The sequence below is a fragment of the Anopheles aquasalis genome, chromosome 2, assembly GCF_943734665.1.
Source record: "Anopheles aquasalis chromosome 2, idAnoAquaMG_Q_19, whole genome shotgun sequence".
Classification (NCBI taxonomy): domain Eukaryota; kingdom Metazoa; phylum Arthropoda; class Insecta; order Diptera; family Culicidae; genus Anopheles; species Anopheles aquasalis.
The window spans coordinates 22890831-22910000 of NC_064877.1; the positions used below are offsets into that span (position 1 = coordinate 22890831).

Here is a 19170-nt window from a genome sequence, read left to right on the forward strand (position 1 = left end):
CTCCTCCCTTTTGACGTCGAAATGGCTGACTTCTGCATCGGAAGAGGGTTCCTTTCGATGGGAAAAAAAGTTTCCCCCTAGATCAACCCAGACACACAATTCGCTTCAATGGCACCGTTTAAAGCATCTGCAGGTTATGCGATTTTGTGTTTTTATGTAATTTACTTTAGTAATAACCGTGGCGTAAGGCCAATTCTAGTCCCCAGTAATGCGAAAACGGAGCACTTGCCAATGATGTTGCGTATGAACCTTTGTAAACTCTATTCAGAACTGCAAAATATAAACTAGTTATTGCACATTACTGCTTTGCTTTTTATAGAAATGCGCATAGCAACCGAATGAGCCACTATGAATATATAACAAAGTAGAACCTCAACGAAAGAGTTTAGTGGTGTATCAAAAACCAGATTACAGACTACAGAGGAGCGGAATCCGCTTATTTCTTGGCCGAATGCAGATGAAATTTGTAACATTCTTGCCCAAATTCCTTTGAAATCCTCCAGAATGTGAATGTGATTATATGGTTTATGATAGCTATTTATTAAATTGAAATGTATGATTTACTTATGTGAGGAAATGTTCAAATGAACAGTCTCTACATTGTAGCCTGTGTAAACTGGTAGCCCTAAGAGCAAACTAAATCGACGATTTTTCCCATGTGTTGCAAAAGTGCTTTCGTTCTATTCGTGCGATTCAATCGATATTAAACAGGATATGGCGCAACCCCGTAATTGCGTATTTTTTCCAAGTAAAATGATTATGCTCCGCTTGTAGTTCGTTGGATGCGTTTGCATTTTGTATTTCGTAATGCACATTGTGTTGTTGTTTTCTCATCTCTGGATAGTTATTGTACATTCCTTGTCGGTGTTATAAATCGAATATTCTAAGTACTACTTGATTTGCTTTGCAACATAACAATTTCATTTATAAAAAAATGAATAAAGTATCTAAGCATAATAAATCTTAATTTTTTCACACCTCATGGAAATGCTTCTGGATGGAAACCCCACCTGATGTACAAAATAGATTAATATACAATTATAATCGACCGTTGCGTTTGTCATTCTCTTTTCAAACATGCCTCTCGGCACGCAAATCATCAAAATTCAACATAAGAATGACTTTAAAAACCCACAAGATAGCACACCAGCATACTTCAGCCATTTAATTAATCTGATTAGAGGAAGAAAAATCCCAATGATCTTAAGGCGAAGAAAAATCCCAACCGGTGTCAGTGCGTCAACATTCAATCGTTGATATGGTTCTTTACGCATCGTCCGGAAATGAATCACACGAGGAAGACCACCTTCCCGAAACCAGTTCCATTCCAGTTCAGTTCCGTTAAACAGCAGCAAGCGCGATTCTTGCACTGGATCCGCGCCTCCATCACACGAACGGGAATACCCGCGTCGCGAGTTGCGAGCTTTCAAACCCACGATGCGCGCACACCTCCGTCGGACGGCCAGAGAGAACGTAAAGCTTCTAGCACACATAATACGCGCTGGTCGCGATGACGACATATGCGCGCAGGCGGCGCAGAGGCTTGCCGTGCGATTGTGTTCGCCCACTATGACGTCACGGCTTGGTTGCTCGTTGGGGCAGGTGTATTAAAACCGTTGGCTCGCGCAGATCGCCCGCTCAGTCGATCGCGGACGCTCGTCCTTCGCTGGGTTCCGTCCGCAGCAAAGTGAAGAGTGGCACATCATACGGTCTCATCCTAAAAAATACATTCAGCAGGTTGGCGTCGTTTTGCTCCAGTCACCATAGTCCTGCAGCGAGTTATTGTGAAACGTGGGGTACGAGAACACAGTGACGGCATTCCGGACGAGCAGGTTTCCGAAAACGGAACGGCTTCTCCAATTGCAAAGTGGTTGCGTCTTGGCAAATGTGCAAAAGTGCGTGCTGGTGCTCTACAGGATAGAAGAAGCAGCACAACTCGACAGTTTAGGCAGTCGTCAGTTCAGTAGTCCGTAATGTGCACGTGATTCAGCTGCCGTAAAGGAGGTAAACGAGGTACGGTTCCCGACGTCATGGGGTGCATATCTACACGCGCGCGCAGATGATGGATGCGGCTGGTTCTTTTGGTCTGTCATAAGCCAAACAACCGCGCCGGAAAGTGAAGACAGACTCTTGATCTCCCCACGGTCCCGGTCCCTGTCACCATTATCGAGCTGCTGATAAGACGCTTAGGTTCCGTTTGCGCGAGGATTACACTGTCGTCGGGGATAGTTTCAAGTGCCGCGAGATCGTGCCACGGGATCTGCGCTAATTGCTTCGGAAACGTCCAGTCCTATTGACCTATACATTGTATAGGTAAGAATGGAGGCTGTTCTTACTTCCGTTCTGGCCAAAACACGGCCAGCATCAATGGGAAGCACATCTGGAGAAGCAATTGTAATATGATAAGAGCATTGAGGGGTGTTGTGGAGCAAACACACATGATTGCATGAATTCCACGTGTTGCTCCGGAGGTTCGAAACCCTTGTGGGAAGCCAACCACCGACGCAACGATCGTCACGTAGCGTCTAGCGCCCCGTCCGTTGGTCGTCTCCGTCAGCCCTATATTTGTCCAGCAATGTTAGGAATCGCGAAGCGCAGAGATTAAGATAAAAATAGTGTTTGTTGGAACTTGCGGTTGTGGGTGCTCTTGTTAAAGCCGCGCTGTCGTCTGGAGCCGGCTGGACGCCATCGACGGGGAGGTGCACGTTGGACATTTTTGAAATATTTTCTCATGATTCAACCAACCACTGTGGATGGTCGCTCGGTTCGAAATGGTTCGCTACAATTGGCCGGAATCGTTGCCGGAAGAGTAAGCAAAGCGTTCATTATAAACACTGTGACGAGCACAGGCGACGACAATTTGTAGCCAATTCGCCATCAAGAAGCGACTTGGTTTGAGAGCTGGTGACTGGTGCTGCTTATCGATGTACCGCCCGAACCGGAACCGGAAGGAGGCGCTGGTCGTCATCGAAGGCGACTCGATCGCGCGACCAAAGTCATCCGTTTTCCGCACAGTGCAGCACAGCAGCAGCAGGCCACTGTTGACCATTTTTCCGCCTCGTTATGGTAGCGATGGATAATAAGCAGATGCTGCTGTTGAACTAATCTGCAAACAGCCCTGGTGTGGCATGGCGTGGGGTTGAGGCCACGGAGTTGTTGTTGGTACAATAGCGATGAACCCTCGGTATACACAGCAGCGAGTCGCTATGTTGCAAATAGTGAGCGGCGATACCACCAACAAACGGTTTGCGTACAAGACGAACCGAAATGTGTTTGCTTTGCCGGCGAGCTAGGCAAGCAATAGACTCGCAGCGAACAATGTGTGACGAAACCCCAAAATGTATATCAAGTGGTGAAGGTTCGTGGTGGAATCCCTCCAGGGGCGCCACTAAAACGCCAATGAATAACTGTTTTACGATTCGAAGCGATCGATCGATCGATGCAGCCAGGGCCTCTCGGTTGCCAGCTAAAACGAGCTCTAATCGACTGTTTAAACTAGAGCCAAAAAAAGTTATTCAATCTGTCGCTGCATATTAAATACGAACCGGGGAGAGGACAAGAGCCAGTAAAAACATATCTCGCATCTGGTTGGACGAGGGTGTCATAATTTCTGCCCCTCCGCATCCGCTACCGATCACCGGTAGTCGGATCGTTCCAGTGATGACAACTCGTTAACCGGCGTGTAAGCGAGGCGAGCCTTCCGTGTGAAGGCTTTCGATAGTTGCCTGAACAGGCGCCGGATAAACACCCGCCCATTACAATGGTCACTGAAGGACACACATGAGCACTGCTCTCTTTCTCTCTCTCTCTGCATCCGAACTCTGATTCCAATCCACCCACTATTCTGGTGGTGCTCTGTGCCGGGTACAAAGAAGGCAATTTGGGCAACGAAAAAGGTTGACTCGTAAAGAGTGTGATTACGCGACAACGGGAACCTGTTTGAATGTTTTAATTTCGTGCGATAACGTGTGCGACTCCCTCTTGCCGTACTGGTGCTATAGTACTGATGACCGTGGTGACGATGATGATGATGATGGGACAAAATAAGAAGAGATGAAGTAGCATGACGCTTGATGAACTTGATGAGAATGACGGTCAGACCCTGAAGCAACATACCACATACACATGGCCTAGGGGTGTACAGTGCACGGTGGGACTAGGTCAAGTACCCGCCATAGCATTATGCAATCTTATGTAAGCCCGGCCGGTCGATCAATCGGGTGGATTTTGAGATGCTGGTGCTAAAATCTGTTAGGCACTTTGACACCGAAATGACCAGGAGTGCGATCTTGGGATCGCGAACAATGGTTCGATCATCAGCAACGGGGTAAAGTCGAACTCCGGCTGTTGTGATGATAATAAAAAGATGAAGTTGATGGCCACTCGAGCTACTCGAGCTGTTATCGACACTTGAAACACGTGGAAAACGAGTGGCACATGTCACTTCAAAGGTGCAATGAAGTAGCTTCAGTTTAATGCCGAAACTACCTCAACGAATTGACTAAAGTGCGCTGGTGATTTGCAAGTAAAAACACCTGACGGAGCTTTCCACATTTTTTACATTTTTTCTCTCCTACTGGGCACACCACTCGGTGCTATCACAGATTCTTATCTGGTTGAATGGGCAGCAACATGTATCGAAGTACAAGAGCAGTATACATACGCTGCGTTAGTCCCTTTTGATCACGGGAGCGAGGTGCGTAGCATCGTGTGAATCGGTGATGCTGATAGATAGGAGGGCCACGGCATCGAGAAAACCGTTAATTCGACACGCTGCCGTCCGGTGGGAAATTATCCGTTACTCCGTTAGTACAGAACCTTTGAATGAACAAGTTAATAAAGGGTTTAGTGGAAGTGGCGTGCGTTGGGAACGTGCGTTCCACAGCATCAATGATCGCGAATCTTTGTCACCTGGCGTGCACACGATGGCACAAGTTGGCACGAATGCTGCCTCAGATCCCGGGGGGTTCAGCTTATCTCTAGTCGTATTTATAGCGGCCCCAGTATATTCATTATGCGTCCAATAATTAGTTCAATTCGATCAATTCATGTCATTCTTTTTCTTCTCTGAAACCCCAGATTGTCGACGTAAACAACGTGAGACGACTTTGCGAGAAAAAGAGAGCTGTAGTATGATTTGGCAGATTCCTCTTTATCATTACTGCGGATGGTGATATAGTCAGCGGTCCAAGTCCATCACATCGTCCATCGTTACAGTACCCGCAGTTCGACTGTAGCGGCTCTTTATCGACGTATAACATTAGTATGACTTCACGCAACGGATTGCCAGTGGCCAGTGGCCTGGTTGGCGTCATTGTCACGGCACTTCTGCTCCTGCTGGTTCCACCCAATGCTAGCCAAACGATCACCCCCGGTAAGTATTACACCGATCGTGCATCTGACGAGCCAGTTAAGGCGTTAAGTGACCGAACCTGCCGTGCCACGGACCGTTTTTGGCTGATTAATGGCTGCGGCTGTGATATGCACTTTAGGTTTTTCGCGAAATTTCAAGCGACGGTTTTTTGGTGTACAAACCACAAATCAACAAGATGTAAAAAGTGCAAAAATGTGACTGGATTTGGGGAGAACGCTAAAGAGAGAGGGAGAGAGAGAGAGAGAGAGAGAGAGAGAGAGAGAGAGAGAGAGAGAGAGAGAGAGAGAGAGAGAAAGAGTCAGGGGGACCACCACCACCACCAGGGAGACTTAATTTGGAGGCTGAGGCGCGGAGACTCATCTTCATCTTTCCCGATCACGAACTGGTTTCACCACTGCGGGATGATAGCCCAGGAGATGAAGATCAGCGCGGGATTTCACTTTGTCCCACAAATGGTGGGGATTTCGGGATTCGGGAACAAACACACCGGCGTGGAGTGACGGCATTCTGTTTGATTGTCTCTTCCATTAGGGGGCCACAGGGGATTCCCCGAGATAGATGAGCCTGATTCGACTGTTTACCTAATGCAAGTCATTCGTTTCGATTGATCTACGTTTACTTCCCTCAGAAGGCAGAATGTATATCCCCATGCGATCTTCGGAATCCCGTGAGATCAGGTGGTGTCTTTAGATCGATTTTGATTCCGCTCTGTCGGTCGCTCCGGCTTACTGTAATCGTTGCATTTGTATTTCCTCAAGCTAACGGAACTGTAGCGAACCAGTTTAATCCGATACCAACCGGCCAGTTGAGGAAACATTCAACCGAGCTAACCCCAGTGTTCGGTGGTTGACTTGGCCTTGAAAACCTGTGCGACGTTAAGCGTAACAGAGCACGGCGAAGAATCCTAAACCACTTTCGCTCCGGCTCCATGACTAGACCGCGTCCTAAGCTTCAGTGTTCTCGGTCCAATAGCGCAGCGACTCACAACGGAAACTCACTTTCCATGAATCACACGCCTCACGTTGATCGTAATGGATCGATCGTTCGAAAAACACACACAATACCTCCGCTGACCACACGTTGAACCGCGAGCAATAGGGGATTGCGTGCAATTATCCACACCACGGAAGGCGTCATCAGTTTAAAGATTTATTTGGATTTCCCAAACGCCGTGAATTGGATCAAACTGCCGCACCGATCCGGCCGTTGGAATCCGGATATTAATTCCGGAACGCTACGACGACGACGACGACGAGGGTGGCCAGGCAGTGCTGGTTCTGGTGTGGCGGGTGAATTAAAAAGCGAAACATCTTGTCACGCGCCGCCGGTTTGATGCCGGTTTCACTAGAAACATTCACTTCACTGCCGTGGGGACGGTAGCACCGTAGGTGGGTTGGCGTTCTACGGAACACTTTAGTATCCAGGTGCTTCACTCAGCCACGCGGCCATGCGGCCAGTTTGATTTCTCACACCAACCGGATACACGTGCGCAGGCCCTGGCTGTTGGTGAGGATCCTTTTCGCAACTTTTTTGCCATGGAGCGCGCGACCGCCATTAATTTATGCCATGCCTTATTGTCTCATTAAAAATGAGAATAGCTACCTTAATGAGTGACCGGTGGCAGGTCAGCCCGCAGCTTCTATCGATAGGTATGGGGACCGGGAAAGGATGGACGGTTGAGTAGATCTCGCGTCCAATCATCTTGATCTTGGACATCTTGATTGCGAAGATGATAGAGACAAAGAATAACACACTGCTATTCGAGCGCGGCATGGGAGCCATTAAAATGTTTTATTGTCGATGATGGATGAACCAAACGGGCTGCGAGGCTGCGATCATAAACGAGCGACCATCGACAGCGCACACACCATCCATTAGCCTCCGATGTCAAGAGCCCGCCGTCTCTCGAGGAGCTTTTGGGGCGAAGATTGAGGATGTAAAGGTTAGCGGTCTGGCTCTTATGGAGCCGTACGATGCACAACAAGCGGTATGGCCTCTGGTCACGGCCAAGGTCACTGGAAGAGGCGACTCCGTGTATCGGTCTAGCCGGATTCGAACTTACTTGTGGTGCTACGTGCTCATGCGTGCGTGCGTGCATGCGTGCATGTTACCGACGCTGCTCACATTAGATCAACACGATCAACGGCACACGATAGTGGCTAGTGGTGGGGCTGAAACAAGACCCCCTTGGCCAGGGGGGAGTGTCTCGAGACGTATTCGGTCGTGTGAACTTATGTAACTAGCCGCAGCACCAGCTGTAGCGGTCCGATCGACGTTTAGTGATGGAAATAGCGGAGTTATTAAGGCGAAGCTGTCGGGATTAACGTTAGCTCCGTTGGTTGATGAATGAGTTTAAATCTAGCTGCCAGGTGTTACGGAGATGCCCACAGTTGGCCGTTGGCTTATCACCAGCGACCCCTGTAGCCGAGGTTCCGAGTGATCCGCGAGGCACCCGAGGTTTGGAGCGATCGTAGATTGCGGTTTGCGTCTGTGCGCTGCCTTACATGTGCTCTGATGAAAGATTGTAGCGCGAGTAGATGATGAAATTAGGCAAATTCTTTCATCAAATTGTTTTTAGAATGAATGTGTTTTTAATCAGGAAGCAATTGAGAGACGATCATATAGTATCTGATCAATCTCTTCAATAATGTTCATCGTTTTAAAGCATCATCACAATATGACGATCGATCGCACCTTCTTCTAGCGGATTACTTTGTATCCATCCATTTCAATCGAAGTGACAAACGAGTGCAATGCTGTTAATTCGCGACAAATGTAATGAGCCCGGTAATGGGCCATGACTGTCACCGGGGTAAGCTTCACAGTCATAGTCACACCGCCACCTGGCAATGGAAAAGTGCATTAACGGAACCTTGCACCACGTGCATCCGTACGCATGGCCGCACCAGCTGCCCCACCAGTGATACATATTATCGCGGGATTGATTTAAATTCCCGACATCACCGTCCGTGCCGGCATCTTATTTGCATCTGGTACACCGACAAGTCGATCTGCGGCCCTCAGGAGTTTATGGTCACCGCTCAACTTTCCGTCAACAGCTGGCCGATGAAGTCATGAAGTGTGAATTGCGATGGCCTTGCGAGCGAACGATGCAACTCACTGGCAACGATCGCGCTGCAGAGCTGCTTCATTGAGCCACGCATGCTCGCGTAATTAATCGTGATGCTCGCTGGTGGTTACGATTTCGCGGATCGCACACAATTTCGCTCATCAAGGTCGTGTCAGGGCAGGGTGAGGTGAGGTCCTTAAAATTAGTTAGGTAATTAATTGGTACCCTGTAGTGTTAACAGATATCATTCGAGCGAACGCACACCTGTAAAAAGCATTCTTGCGTGCTTGGGTTCTGCTTTGCGTCGTCCTCGTCCCTGGCGGGTCGGAAGTACAGTGCCGTTGGCAATGAGCGGTAAGCGCGATTTGTGATTACGGTTCATAGCGCCAGCTCACGTCTCCAACCTCGTCTGAAGGCTGTGCGGCTCTGGTCTGGTGTTATGATTTTCGTGGCACGCAGTGTCGTCTCTTCCTGGAGTGGCACTACACTGACCTTCACCGGAGTGCCACCTTCCCCGGACGACAGCATGCAAACGCGCTATGGCCAGATGTCATAAAGCTTTGCTGATCGGAACGCGATCGGATTTCCGTGCCCCGTGCGTGGTTGCGTAATGATGCACAGCTTTGATGCATATCAATAAGCTCACCAACCACCATTATCAGCAGTCTTTCAAGGAAAACTATTGCTGATCGGTACGCTATCATTTACGCGAGCGACTTAATTCTATATCGCGGACATTGAAAAATATTACAATCCCACACGCACTAACTATTGGGTCCGCTTTGAATGGATTGTGGTGTTGCTTGGCGACACACCGTTTGACGATGGTTGCCTTGAATATTACTTTAATTTGAATTCACCGTACAACGTGTTGAGTGTGGGGCCTACTGCGACATCGTAGATATTAGCATGCTGTGATGGGATTTAAATGTTACGTTTCCTCGTCCTCGTGACCCCTTGTTGAAGGCCTTGTTACGAGAAATGGAATAGGAAATAATTTGTTTCACGGTTGTTACTAATACTTCAACACTCGATTGTTTGCTTCTTCCTCAAAAACAACAGATTGCGATGTGAGCAAGTGCCAACCGCTGTCCAATGTATCGGATCTCTCACTAGAACCCGGCCAGAGGATTCGCCGTGAGCTGGACACCTGCTGCGAGGTTATGCGGCTGTACTGCGATACCAGCGTATGCCCACCGTTGATTGAGTTTTGTGATGCAGCGCGCACCATCCGTCCCAGAACCGTACAGGGAAGCTGCTGTACGCTGCAACGTTGTGGTAAGTCGTCTGCCACGTTTAGTCGCCAATCAGTGGCAACAAGTTAACCGTTTGGTACCATTCAAACAGATAATCACTGTGAGGTGTTTGGAAGCGATGGCGCGAGCCCAGAGAGCCGGCCAGTTGGCGAGAAGTGGTTCACGATGGTGAATGAGACGACGTGCGTAAACTACGAATGTTTGCGTAACGAGGCGAACGAAACATTCATCAACTCGATCGCACTACAATGTAATACGGTCTGTCCGGAGGTAGGTCATCGCCTAGCCGGAAGGTTCTAATACCTACAGCATTACAGTATTGCTTATCTTTCGCATTTATTTATAGGGTTTCATAGCACAGATCAGTGACCAGCACTGCTGCCCACAGTGTGTCCAAGCGCAGTGTAAGTTCGACGACAACTTCTACCAGGAAGGCCAATCCTGGGAGAGTGCCGATGGCTGTCTCACCTATCGATGCAAGAAAGAAAACGGCTTTCTTTCGATCAGCTCAAGCCGCAGGGAGTGCCCCACGGTAACGGGTTGTCCGCCGCAGAACATTGTCCAGAGTGGATGCTGCAGAGTTTGCAACATTACGACCACCACAACGGAAAGTAGCAGGCAGGAGGAGAGTACTGTTGCGGAGGAAGAGGATCGTGAAGCGATCGATTACTTTAACGAGCAAACGTACAGCGATCATCCCTGTCGACGGCCGTGCACGTTGGGCCGCAAACCGGAAACATGCTACTATCGCTTCCGTCTCGAGTGGTACCGAACGCTCAGCAAAGCGTGCTACAACTGTCCCTACAACAGCACGGACTGTGCTCGGCCACACTGCATCACCGGCGATGGTGTTCGGCGGAATGTGGCCGTCATTAATCGAATGATGCCGGGACCGGCGATCGATGTGTGCGAGAATGATATCATTGTGGTGGACGTGGAGAACCATCTGATGGGTGAAAGCACCACAATCCACTGGCATGGACTGCATCAACGGCGCACACCGTACATGGATGGGGTGCCGCATGTATCGCAGTGTCCGATTAGTCCGGGCACTACCTTCCGGTACACGTTTTTGGCCGATAATCCGGGAACACACTTCTGGCACTCGCACACGGGCATGCAGCGTGGTGATGGTGCATTCGGGGCACTCATCATCCGGAAGGATAACGATATCCACGAGCTGCTGTACGATCAGGATCTGCCGGAGCATGTGATCACGGTGCAGGATTGGGGCCACGAGCAGGGTGTGTCACTGTTTGCCTCCCATCATCACTCGACTGGGGACAATAAACCACCGAATCTGCTGATTAACGGTCGGGGCAAGTATTTCCAGCGGTTTGCAAAGGTGGCCCTTACGACTACGACCAGCGGTACGGTGGAGACGGAACCGATCACGACGACAATTGTTCCGGAGACGGAAACGGATGTGATTGAAGAGACGACAACAACTGCAAGTGTCGCTGGTGTCGGTAACGATGAGGATGATGCAGAGCTATTGCAGACCAGCGCCGGTAATGTGTTAAAGTTTGTGCCGAAACCACCGACGGTGCTGCATCGCCGTACGAAGCGACAGTCCCGGACGGTCAATTTCAATGCAGTGATTGCTCCCGAATCCCAGCACATCCCATTGACCGTGTTCAATGTCGAGAAGGGACAGCGGTATCGGTTTCGGTTGATTAATGCCGAGTTCCTAAACTGTCCGGTAGAGCTGTCCATCGAGAACCACAACCTGACGGTGATCGCTTCGGATGGTTTCGGTATTCAGCCGGTGGAGGATCTGGGATCGTTCGTAAGCTATGCCGGTGAGCGGTTCGATTTCGTGGTCAAGACCAACCAACCGATCGGTAACTATCTGATGCGCTTCCGTGGACTGATGGACTGTGATGAGCGGTTTACGTCGGCGTACCAGTTCGCTGTATTGCGTTATCGGGGAGCACCGGAAGATCAGGAGTACGAATCGTGGCCACCGTACGATTACGAGGCACCGGGTGTGCAGCTAAACTCACTGAACGCCGGTCCGGGAGCGGAGAATGTGATTACGATCGCGGAAACTAACTCGTTGCAGCAGGAAGACTTGTTGTTGCTACGCAACGAGACGGATTACAAGTTCTACGTTTACTACGATTTTTACGGCAAGGATAACCCTCACTTCCATGTGCCGAATCTGTACGGTTTCCAGCAGGTCGTGAACAACACGAACCGTCTGTACACGCCCCAGTTGAACCACATCTCGATGCGGATGCCACCGATACCGTTCCTGCCCGGGAAGGATCTGCTGGACGAGGCGAGCTTCTGTAACGAGACGACAGTGCGGGCAGCTGGGCGTGATTGTCGGAATGAGTTCTGCGAGTGTAGCCACGTGCTGCAGATACCGTTGCATTCGACCGTCGAGATGGTGATGATCGATGAAGGGTACACGTTCGATGCTAACCATCCGTTCCATCTGCATGGCCATGCGTTCCGTGTGGTGGGCATGGATCGGGTAGGGCGTAACACGACGATCGAGGACATTCGGCGGATGGATGAGCAGGGTCTGCTGCCGAGAAGGTTAAAGAAGGCACCGATTAAGGACACGGTCACGATACCGGACGGTGGCTACACCATCATCCGATTCATCGCCAACAATCCTGGTAGGTGCACGGAGTGGTACGTCTTTTTTTCCTAATCCTGACTAATTGTCCTTTATTGATCCATTTACAGGCTACTGGCTGTTCCACTGCCACATCGAGTTCCACGCCGAGATTGGAATGTCGCTGGTGCTGAAGGTTGGTGATAGGTCGGAAATGATGGACCGACCGGCCAACTTCCCAACCTGCTACGATTTTAAGCCTGAACTGGGTGACCTCGGTAGTGATGCGACACGCCTGAGCCAAACGGCGGTCCGCAGGCTATTACTAACGGCGCTACTATGCATGCTGGGCTGGATTCGATTGTCGGGAGAACTGTGAGCTGCCCTAAGATATAGAACGCTGATTTGTGATATAGTCGCGCTTAGAAAGCGGACATCAAGCGGACAATAGGAAGTTGTCGTAGGAAGCAGCCGTTGCTTAGTATTACCATGTACAAGGACTGTACAGCTGGCCTTATCCTTTGGATACCTGTTACATTATGACTCAGTTTTTAGTGTTTAGTACGCATAGTTTTAAGACCGTTGACTACCCCTCCAAAACCACACTTCCAGACCTCACAGCCAACTGTACAAACCGTGAAGCGTGCTTTTAAAGATAAGAAATAAAGTCGTCATCGACAGAATGAATTAACTTGCGGCGTTTCTTTCGAATTTCATAGAGCATAGAATATCAAAGAAGGGCAACGGACCGGAATCATCAGCTTCTGACACGCCCATTCGCCATTCCACTTCAGCCAGGACCGACAGCCAGACAACCTGCGGTGCGCTCCGGAATCCCATGAAAGGGATTCGGATTCGGCGCAGCAACCACCCGCTGTTGTTTGTGCCTCGGTTCAAATGGAGACCCGGGCCCCGGTGCGCTCTATTTGGGTGTCGGTTGCACCCTACGGTGTGTGGAGTTTCAAGGATGCTGCAAATGATGGCTAAATCGATACGCGCCAGACATCCACAGCGAAAGGGGGTATCGGCAGAGTTCAGTTAGCCCGCATGCGCCACAATTTGGCATCCTGCCATGGGTGGAATGCTCGGTCAGAGCAGGTGGCACCTATATGCGGACCAAATGGGGGATGACGTCAATTAACCCGGGGGTGTTTTTTTGCAAACAATATAGATTATGCTGTTGGAAAGTATGAAAACATGGAGGACAGGTGCTAAATAAGAAGCACATTTTAGATGAAAAACTACTTCAAGATTTGTAATCGTATGATGAAGTGATTTGTGTGGAGTAGCTCTCCAGTTGATCGACTTCGAGCCACCAAAACTCATGTTCCCACGTTATTCTTAGTCATCCGTAGACCGGTTTGACAAGCGACCGGATGCCGTTTATCGTTCCTCACCAATCGGACAGCAACAGCCCGTCAACGACATCGACTTCAGCTCATTTACATTCGAATGGAGAAAGGCTTACTTTGACCGAGCCAGCTAATCCACACCGAGCCACACCGAGTCCTTTGCCGGTCATTGTTCGGCGGCAACAGTCTTAGGACCCTCTAGTCGCATGCTGCTCCCACCACCCGCAAATCATCATTATCAGTGGATAAGTGCCCTCCTCCTCCGTTCTGCAGTTCCGTTGTGCCTAACAATTAAAACCACGGAAACATATTGTGGCCGGTAGGTGGCCCAAATCCATTCGCCTGAATAAAAAAGGGTCCTTTTCCTTCTTCCCTTCCTTCCATCCCTTTGATAGTTCCAGTGCCAAACCGTGCATGGAAAAACATTATAAATATAATATTAAATGCAAATAAAAATAAATCCTAATCCAATTGAAGCTGCTCCGGAGAGCATGCCGCCTGTCTCTGACACAGCCTCAGCCTCAGTCAAAGGGGAATGAAAGAGGGAGCGAGCGGGGAGAGAACCGGAACCGTGGTGCTGCCAGGCCCTTGTCATCACCCTCCGTGGAGTGTGCCCTTGTTTTCCGGAAATTGATTTCACACAACGCAAACAGTGCTCGCCTCTGGCAGGTATCGGGACCTCCGGCCGAACCAACCGCGGATTTGTCCGCAGTCCCTGCACGGTTCCGTCCCGTTCATTCTGCTTTTGTCGCCTCGAGCGTATAAATACAACAATTTGCCGTGTGCCGGCGGCATGCCGACGGAGTCGCGTGCTTCTCACGTGTCACTCGATGGTTGGGTTACGGGGTGATGATTGTTGGGTGCGCCTCAATGGCACCAGAGTACCAGGCACCCAGAGGTATTGTCGGCCGGCTTCCAATGGTGCTTCTGAACCGCTGCAATCGGTTGCTTTCGCAAACAAACTGGAGTATGCACGTAAATGCAAGTGGCAGAATGAAAATCAAAGAAAATAGGAAAAGAAATTGCGAAAAAAGAATTAAAGAGGATTTTTTAGATAAACTAGTTCTTATCACATGATATGGCGTACGATTTGCTCATCTTTGCGATCTGAATTTTAATTGTTGAAAAAATAGAAGCTAGAGTACAAAAATTAAAGCGGATCTAACATACAATTAAACAATGGAAAAAAAGGTAAAATAAGAAAAACCAAACATAAATAAATAAAGAAAATTGTTGTATAAATTCGTTGAAATCATCTAAGAAAATTTAAAATAATTTTCTACAAAATAAAAATCCTCCGCGATTAACAAGGCAACGAGGCGAATACCGTAAATCTTTGAATCCTGGGCGAGGGCTATTCATGGTGCCATCGAGCAGCAGTGTGGACACGCGTACCGCTCGTGGTCCTTGCGTATGAATCGTGGTCGTGTACACGCGGCCGCTCTCACTGCTATTGACATTGCTAATTTCTTCAAGTACCCCATAATTTATCGACCATCTCTCACCTCTCGGGCTCGGGATGCGTCGAGCTCGGCTGAAACCGCCCGGCCAGCACGCCTTGGAAGGTTGGCTTGTTGGCGACAGTGGCGGGTGGCTTGTACCAGCGGCTTGCGGCGAGGCGTGGCTAGAGTGACGGATGAAAGTGGCGGCTTCAAGTTGTTCCTGGATGTTCCGTGGCGAGCGGCAAAAGGGGCTGAACTGTGACATCAAAAAGGGGTGCATGGTAGCTGGTTGGCCATGGGTTTGTACCGGTGATGACAGATTCCGATATGGCTATAATCCATTCTTTCATCCGCGTGTCTGTCTTTATCGCCCTAAGGTCCTTCCGGGACCGAATTTAGGATTTTAGTTTTGTTTTGATGACTTCAATTAGGTAGGGTCGCCGTGACATGCAATAATAACGTGTGGGAACTATTTCCGACCCCTAGTTAGCAGGGCGAAGGGTGCAGATACACGAAACTGAGGAAATAGCCGGATGGACGGTAGATAGATGTTTCAAATGAGGTTGCGTTAAGAGCAGAAGTTAATTAAGTTGCAAATTACATTTTGAAGCAAATGAAACAAAGTTTACTAAAGAAAAAAAAGGTTTAAAAAAAAAGTTCAGACCAACTAAAAAATTCAAAAAGATTGTGTTGGCAAAATTGCAATCAATAACAGAATATGGATTCAAACAAGATTTGAAAAATCAGGTAGAAATTAGACGATATCAGATGAAATAATTGTCATTACTACACGAAAACATCCTTCAAAATCTCCGGTTGATCCCTGTTGCCACTCATTAGCCTGAAATTGTAGGTTGCAATAGCTTCCTGTCTCCGCAAGCCTGTGATAATGACCCATTCAGCATTGGTGACGATTGCTGCCGCCAATCACGCATATCGACCCCATTAATGACAGCAAATCGCAGTAAATGAGCGCGTGCCGTGTGAATTATTGTAAAATGTGTTCGTTCCGTCGCAACGTGCGCACTCGGGCCACGATCCGGACCGAATCCGAAAGCGACAAACAATTAATTACAATTACCCATCGTCAATCGTCCCCTGAAGGCAGAGGGTAGTCCGTATCGCGTGCACTTTCCCGTACAAGGGTGTTGTCACCGAGAGTGCATCCTACAACCACAAAACCAGTTACATCATCATCATCATCATCGTGCGTACCAAACGGTTCCGGAAGATCGGTTCCGGTTCACCAGAGACAACAGCAGAGGGTCCGCTCTGTTGAAGCAATGGTTCCCTCTTTCCCATCAAATGGCAATAAAACATATTTTTCCTATCATCCCTGCGTAAACGTTCCCTTCTCGATACCTCTGACCCTCTCAATGGTGCGCAGTTTGTTGTGGTTGCGGTGGCCGAGGTGGAAAACAACGTGTTGAAGAGGGGATGATGTATCTTGTGCAGAGTGCGGATGGACATGGATTTCGAGATTGTTTATCTTTCCCATGGTTTTTCCCTGGGCCATTGAAAATATGCTGTGATTGCTTCCGATTTTAAGCTGTTTAAGTTGTTTAAAGTGGGCGAAAACTAAACATTGGTTTGATGTCTCATGGCGCCATCGCGTACAGAACGAGCTGGAAGAGATGGAGTTTTCCCATGATTCTAATGGTGATCTCATTGCTTGTGTGATGAAACGAAGTTCAAACGATGGCTCCAAATCCAATATCCCAGTACAACGGAAGAAGTCCTGACAACTGTTCCGTCCGTTCATTGCAAAAATGGCGAAAGATGACGTGTCGGTCATGTTCGGTCGAAAGATTTATCTTAGATGAAGCAGTTTTGGTTTTTTGGCATTTTTTTTATTATTTTTTCTATTTTTTCCTTCAACTGAAAGGTTTTGTTCTTGTTTTTCCACTCTTTTCAAATAAACATGAAAAAATTTAAACATTAACATTTCCATTTCCTGCGTTGTCACATAAGACGCACCCTCAGTCCGTCGGTTCTTCCTGGATCAAGCTGTTTGTGAGTGTAGTACTAGTGTTTGCTGTTGTGGTTCTTGTTATTGTTCAGAAACTCTCAGTTCGTGAACATGTCTTTTGCATGCTAGGGATGTTTGAACATTCCTTAAACGCTCCCAACATCCTTCGTAAACCGACGATCCGAGGGCACCCAAAGCCTCCGTCACCGTGCCTTACTATCTTCGTCCTCTCCTGCTTCTCATATGCAGTTCTTCCAAGTGAAAAACAAATGAAACAAAAAGACTGATTAACAACTCGACCTTCCGAGCCGCAGCCTTCGTGAGCACGTTTCGCCATAACACCATCTTCACAAGTTGCTTCTATCGCCTTGACCACGGTTTCCATCATACGCTCTCCCCGTTGCCTTTTCGCCTCGTGTAGAATCTCCATACTATCCTCGTCGTTCGGCGGTCCCAACCGTTTATCAATCAGAGGCAAAGCAAGGGTGTATATGAACGGCTTATTCGAATTGTACAAAACGAAGGACATGGAGAAATAACTAACTAAAAAGTTCGAATTTGTTTTGCTAGCTTTGAATTCTCATGCATGATTCTCTTTCGTTTTCCATCTTCTTTTCCATATCAAGCTTTGCACAACAATCGATGGAAAACCTGCGCCATACAACGCACCTTTGGTTTCTGTGCCCCTGACACCTTGCCTCGTGTGTTTTGGCTGTTGCGCATTCTATTTCCTTCCTTCAACTGTGCTGTTCTATTCATTTTGCTCTCCTTGTCCTCTATGTTTTTTTCCCCTTTACTCTCACCATGCCTCCCCTATCCGTTTCTATGTTTCTTCTCTTTGTAACGTATGCACTTCTTTGGGCAGTCAGTCATTCCAGTGTGCTGCGTAGCTTTTACGCACAGTTTCTGCATCTGAGAGAGTGTTTTGTGTTCGTGTTCTGATCGGTTCTGTTGATGCGTTTCCATTGATTTTTTACTATTGCTTTCTACCCAAAAGGATTCCTTGTTAACATGTTTAACATGTCATCGTGCTTTTTTCTTTACTTTGGAGGTGCACCAATGTTTCGGTTCGCTGCAGCATCTACATCGTCGGATCAATTCAAAATCGCCCTCCTCCAATTACCCTTATCGCAATAAGGAGATTTTAGTTTCTTTAGGGATCATTTTTTAAACCCACCGCTTACTTCTAATTTCCCCGATTTCCTCCAAGTTCTCCACATTTGTATGTGATTGTGTGTTCTCCTATAATAGCACCACCTTTTCTGGTTGGCTTCTTGTCTACCATTGCCAGAGCTGTGTTTTTTTAAATTGTGTTTGTTTTCACCTTTCGATTTCCTTTGTTTCGGCTCTATTTTTTTTCAACTACTCCTTGACTCTACTCCACATTTTCCAGATTCGGGTAGCAGCGGTCGGGCTTGCTTAACACTTCTACTCAAGTTCAGTCAACGATTATGTTTCCGTTGGTGCTAGCTACTCTATTTCTGTTTTCCTTGAAGCATTAAGCTATCATTGCCAGTTTCATCCTTCGCCAAAATACCTTCGATAGATCGAGGTTTCCATTTGGCTTTCAAGATGCTTTTAAAGTGTATGGGTGTATGATTGGGCATGTAACGAGTATGTTCAAGGATTTGCCATTGTAGCACAATCACGTTGTGCCTTCTCTGTCTTTCTCTTTCTCTTTTGCGCTTCCTGTCTAATCACGCTTTTTCCAATAAATTAGATTTATTAGACTACTCGACTCACTCTCCTGTTTCTCTCTCGGCACGAATTGCATACCTTCTTTTAAACTATATTTTACAACATTCTTTATCTCATATCCCATTCAAATTGCTTCGTATGATCTCGGATACTATGTTCTCAGAATCCGCTCTCTGATATCTCGCTCTCTCTCTTGTTTTCCCTTCGCTATCGCTTCGGACACGCCATAGTATTGTACAATCAATCGTTCATTCTGTGAAGCATTTGTTGGATCCGAGTTCTTCTCTATTTAGTTGTTTGCTTCCGCATCGTATGTACGTCTCGATCATCCGTCCACCATTCACACTAGGATTAGCGCTTTCGTTGCTGCACCCAAACCTCCGTTCATTCATTCATTCGATTCTCGAGTTAAATTTGATTTATCTAATTATGAATTATGT

General features: G+C 48.0%; 2 protein-coding genes across 7 annotated transcripts in view; one reads left to right on the plus strand and one right to left on the minus strand.

Annotated features, from left to right (window-relative positions):
* The first annotated feature begins 1653 nt into the window (after nucleotides 1–1653).
* Nucleotides 1654–12960, plus strand: LOC126581159 (uncharacterized). The gene is made up of 6 exons (XM_050244637.1): nucleotides 1654–2013; nucleotides 5080–5374; nucleotides 9507–9722; nucleotides 9792–9970; nucleotides 10047–12330; nucleotides 12401–12960. Exons 2-6 carry the CDS (start codon nucleotides 5266–5268, stop codon nucleotides 12646–12648), a joined length of 3036 nt encoding a protein of 1011 aa, XP_050100594.1. The 5' UTR covers nucleotides 1654–2013; nucleotides 5080–5265; the 3' UTR covers nucleotides 12649–12960.
* A 3941-nt stretch (nucleotides 12961–16901) lies between these two features.
* LOC126574008 (ataxin-2 homolog) overlaps nucleotides 16902–19170 on the minus strand; it is a 15877-nt gene continuing 13608 nt past the window's right edge. For all 6 annotated transcript variants that reach the window (XM_050233942.1, XM_050233949.1, XM_050233914.1 and 3 more), the window contains exon 6: nucleotides 16902–19170. This exon is cut by the window's right edge and continues 1849 nt beyond it. The gene's annotated coding sequence lies outside the window, so the exon portion shown is untranslated.

Coding starts and splice junctions, on each gene's coding strand:
- LOC126581159 (XM_050244637.1), top strand. CDS start 5,266: ATGACTTCACGCAACGGATTGCCAGTGGCCAGTGGCCTGGTTGGCGTC. Junction 9,971..10,046: donor GTAATACGGTCTGTCCGGAG/GTAGGTCATCGC, acceptor ATTTATTTATAG/GGTTTCATAGCACAGATCAG. Junction 12,331..12,400: donor ATTCATCGCCAACAATCCTG/GTAGGTGCACGG, acceptor ATCCATTTACAG/GCTACTGGCTGTTCCACTGC.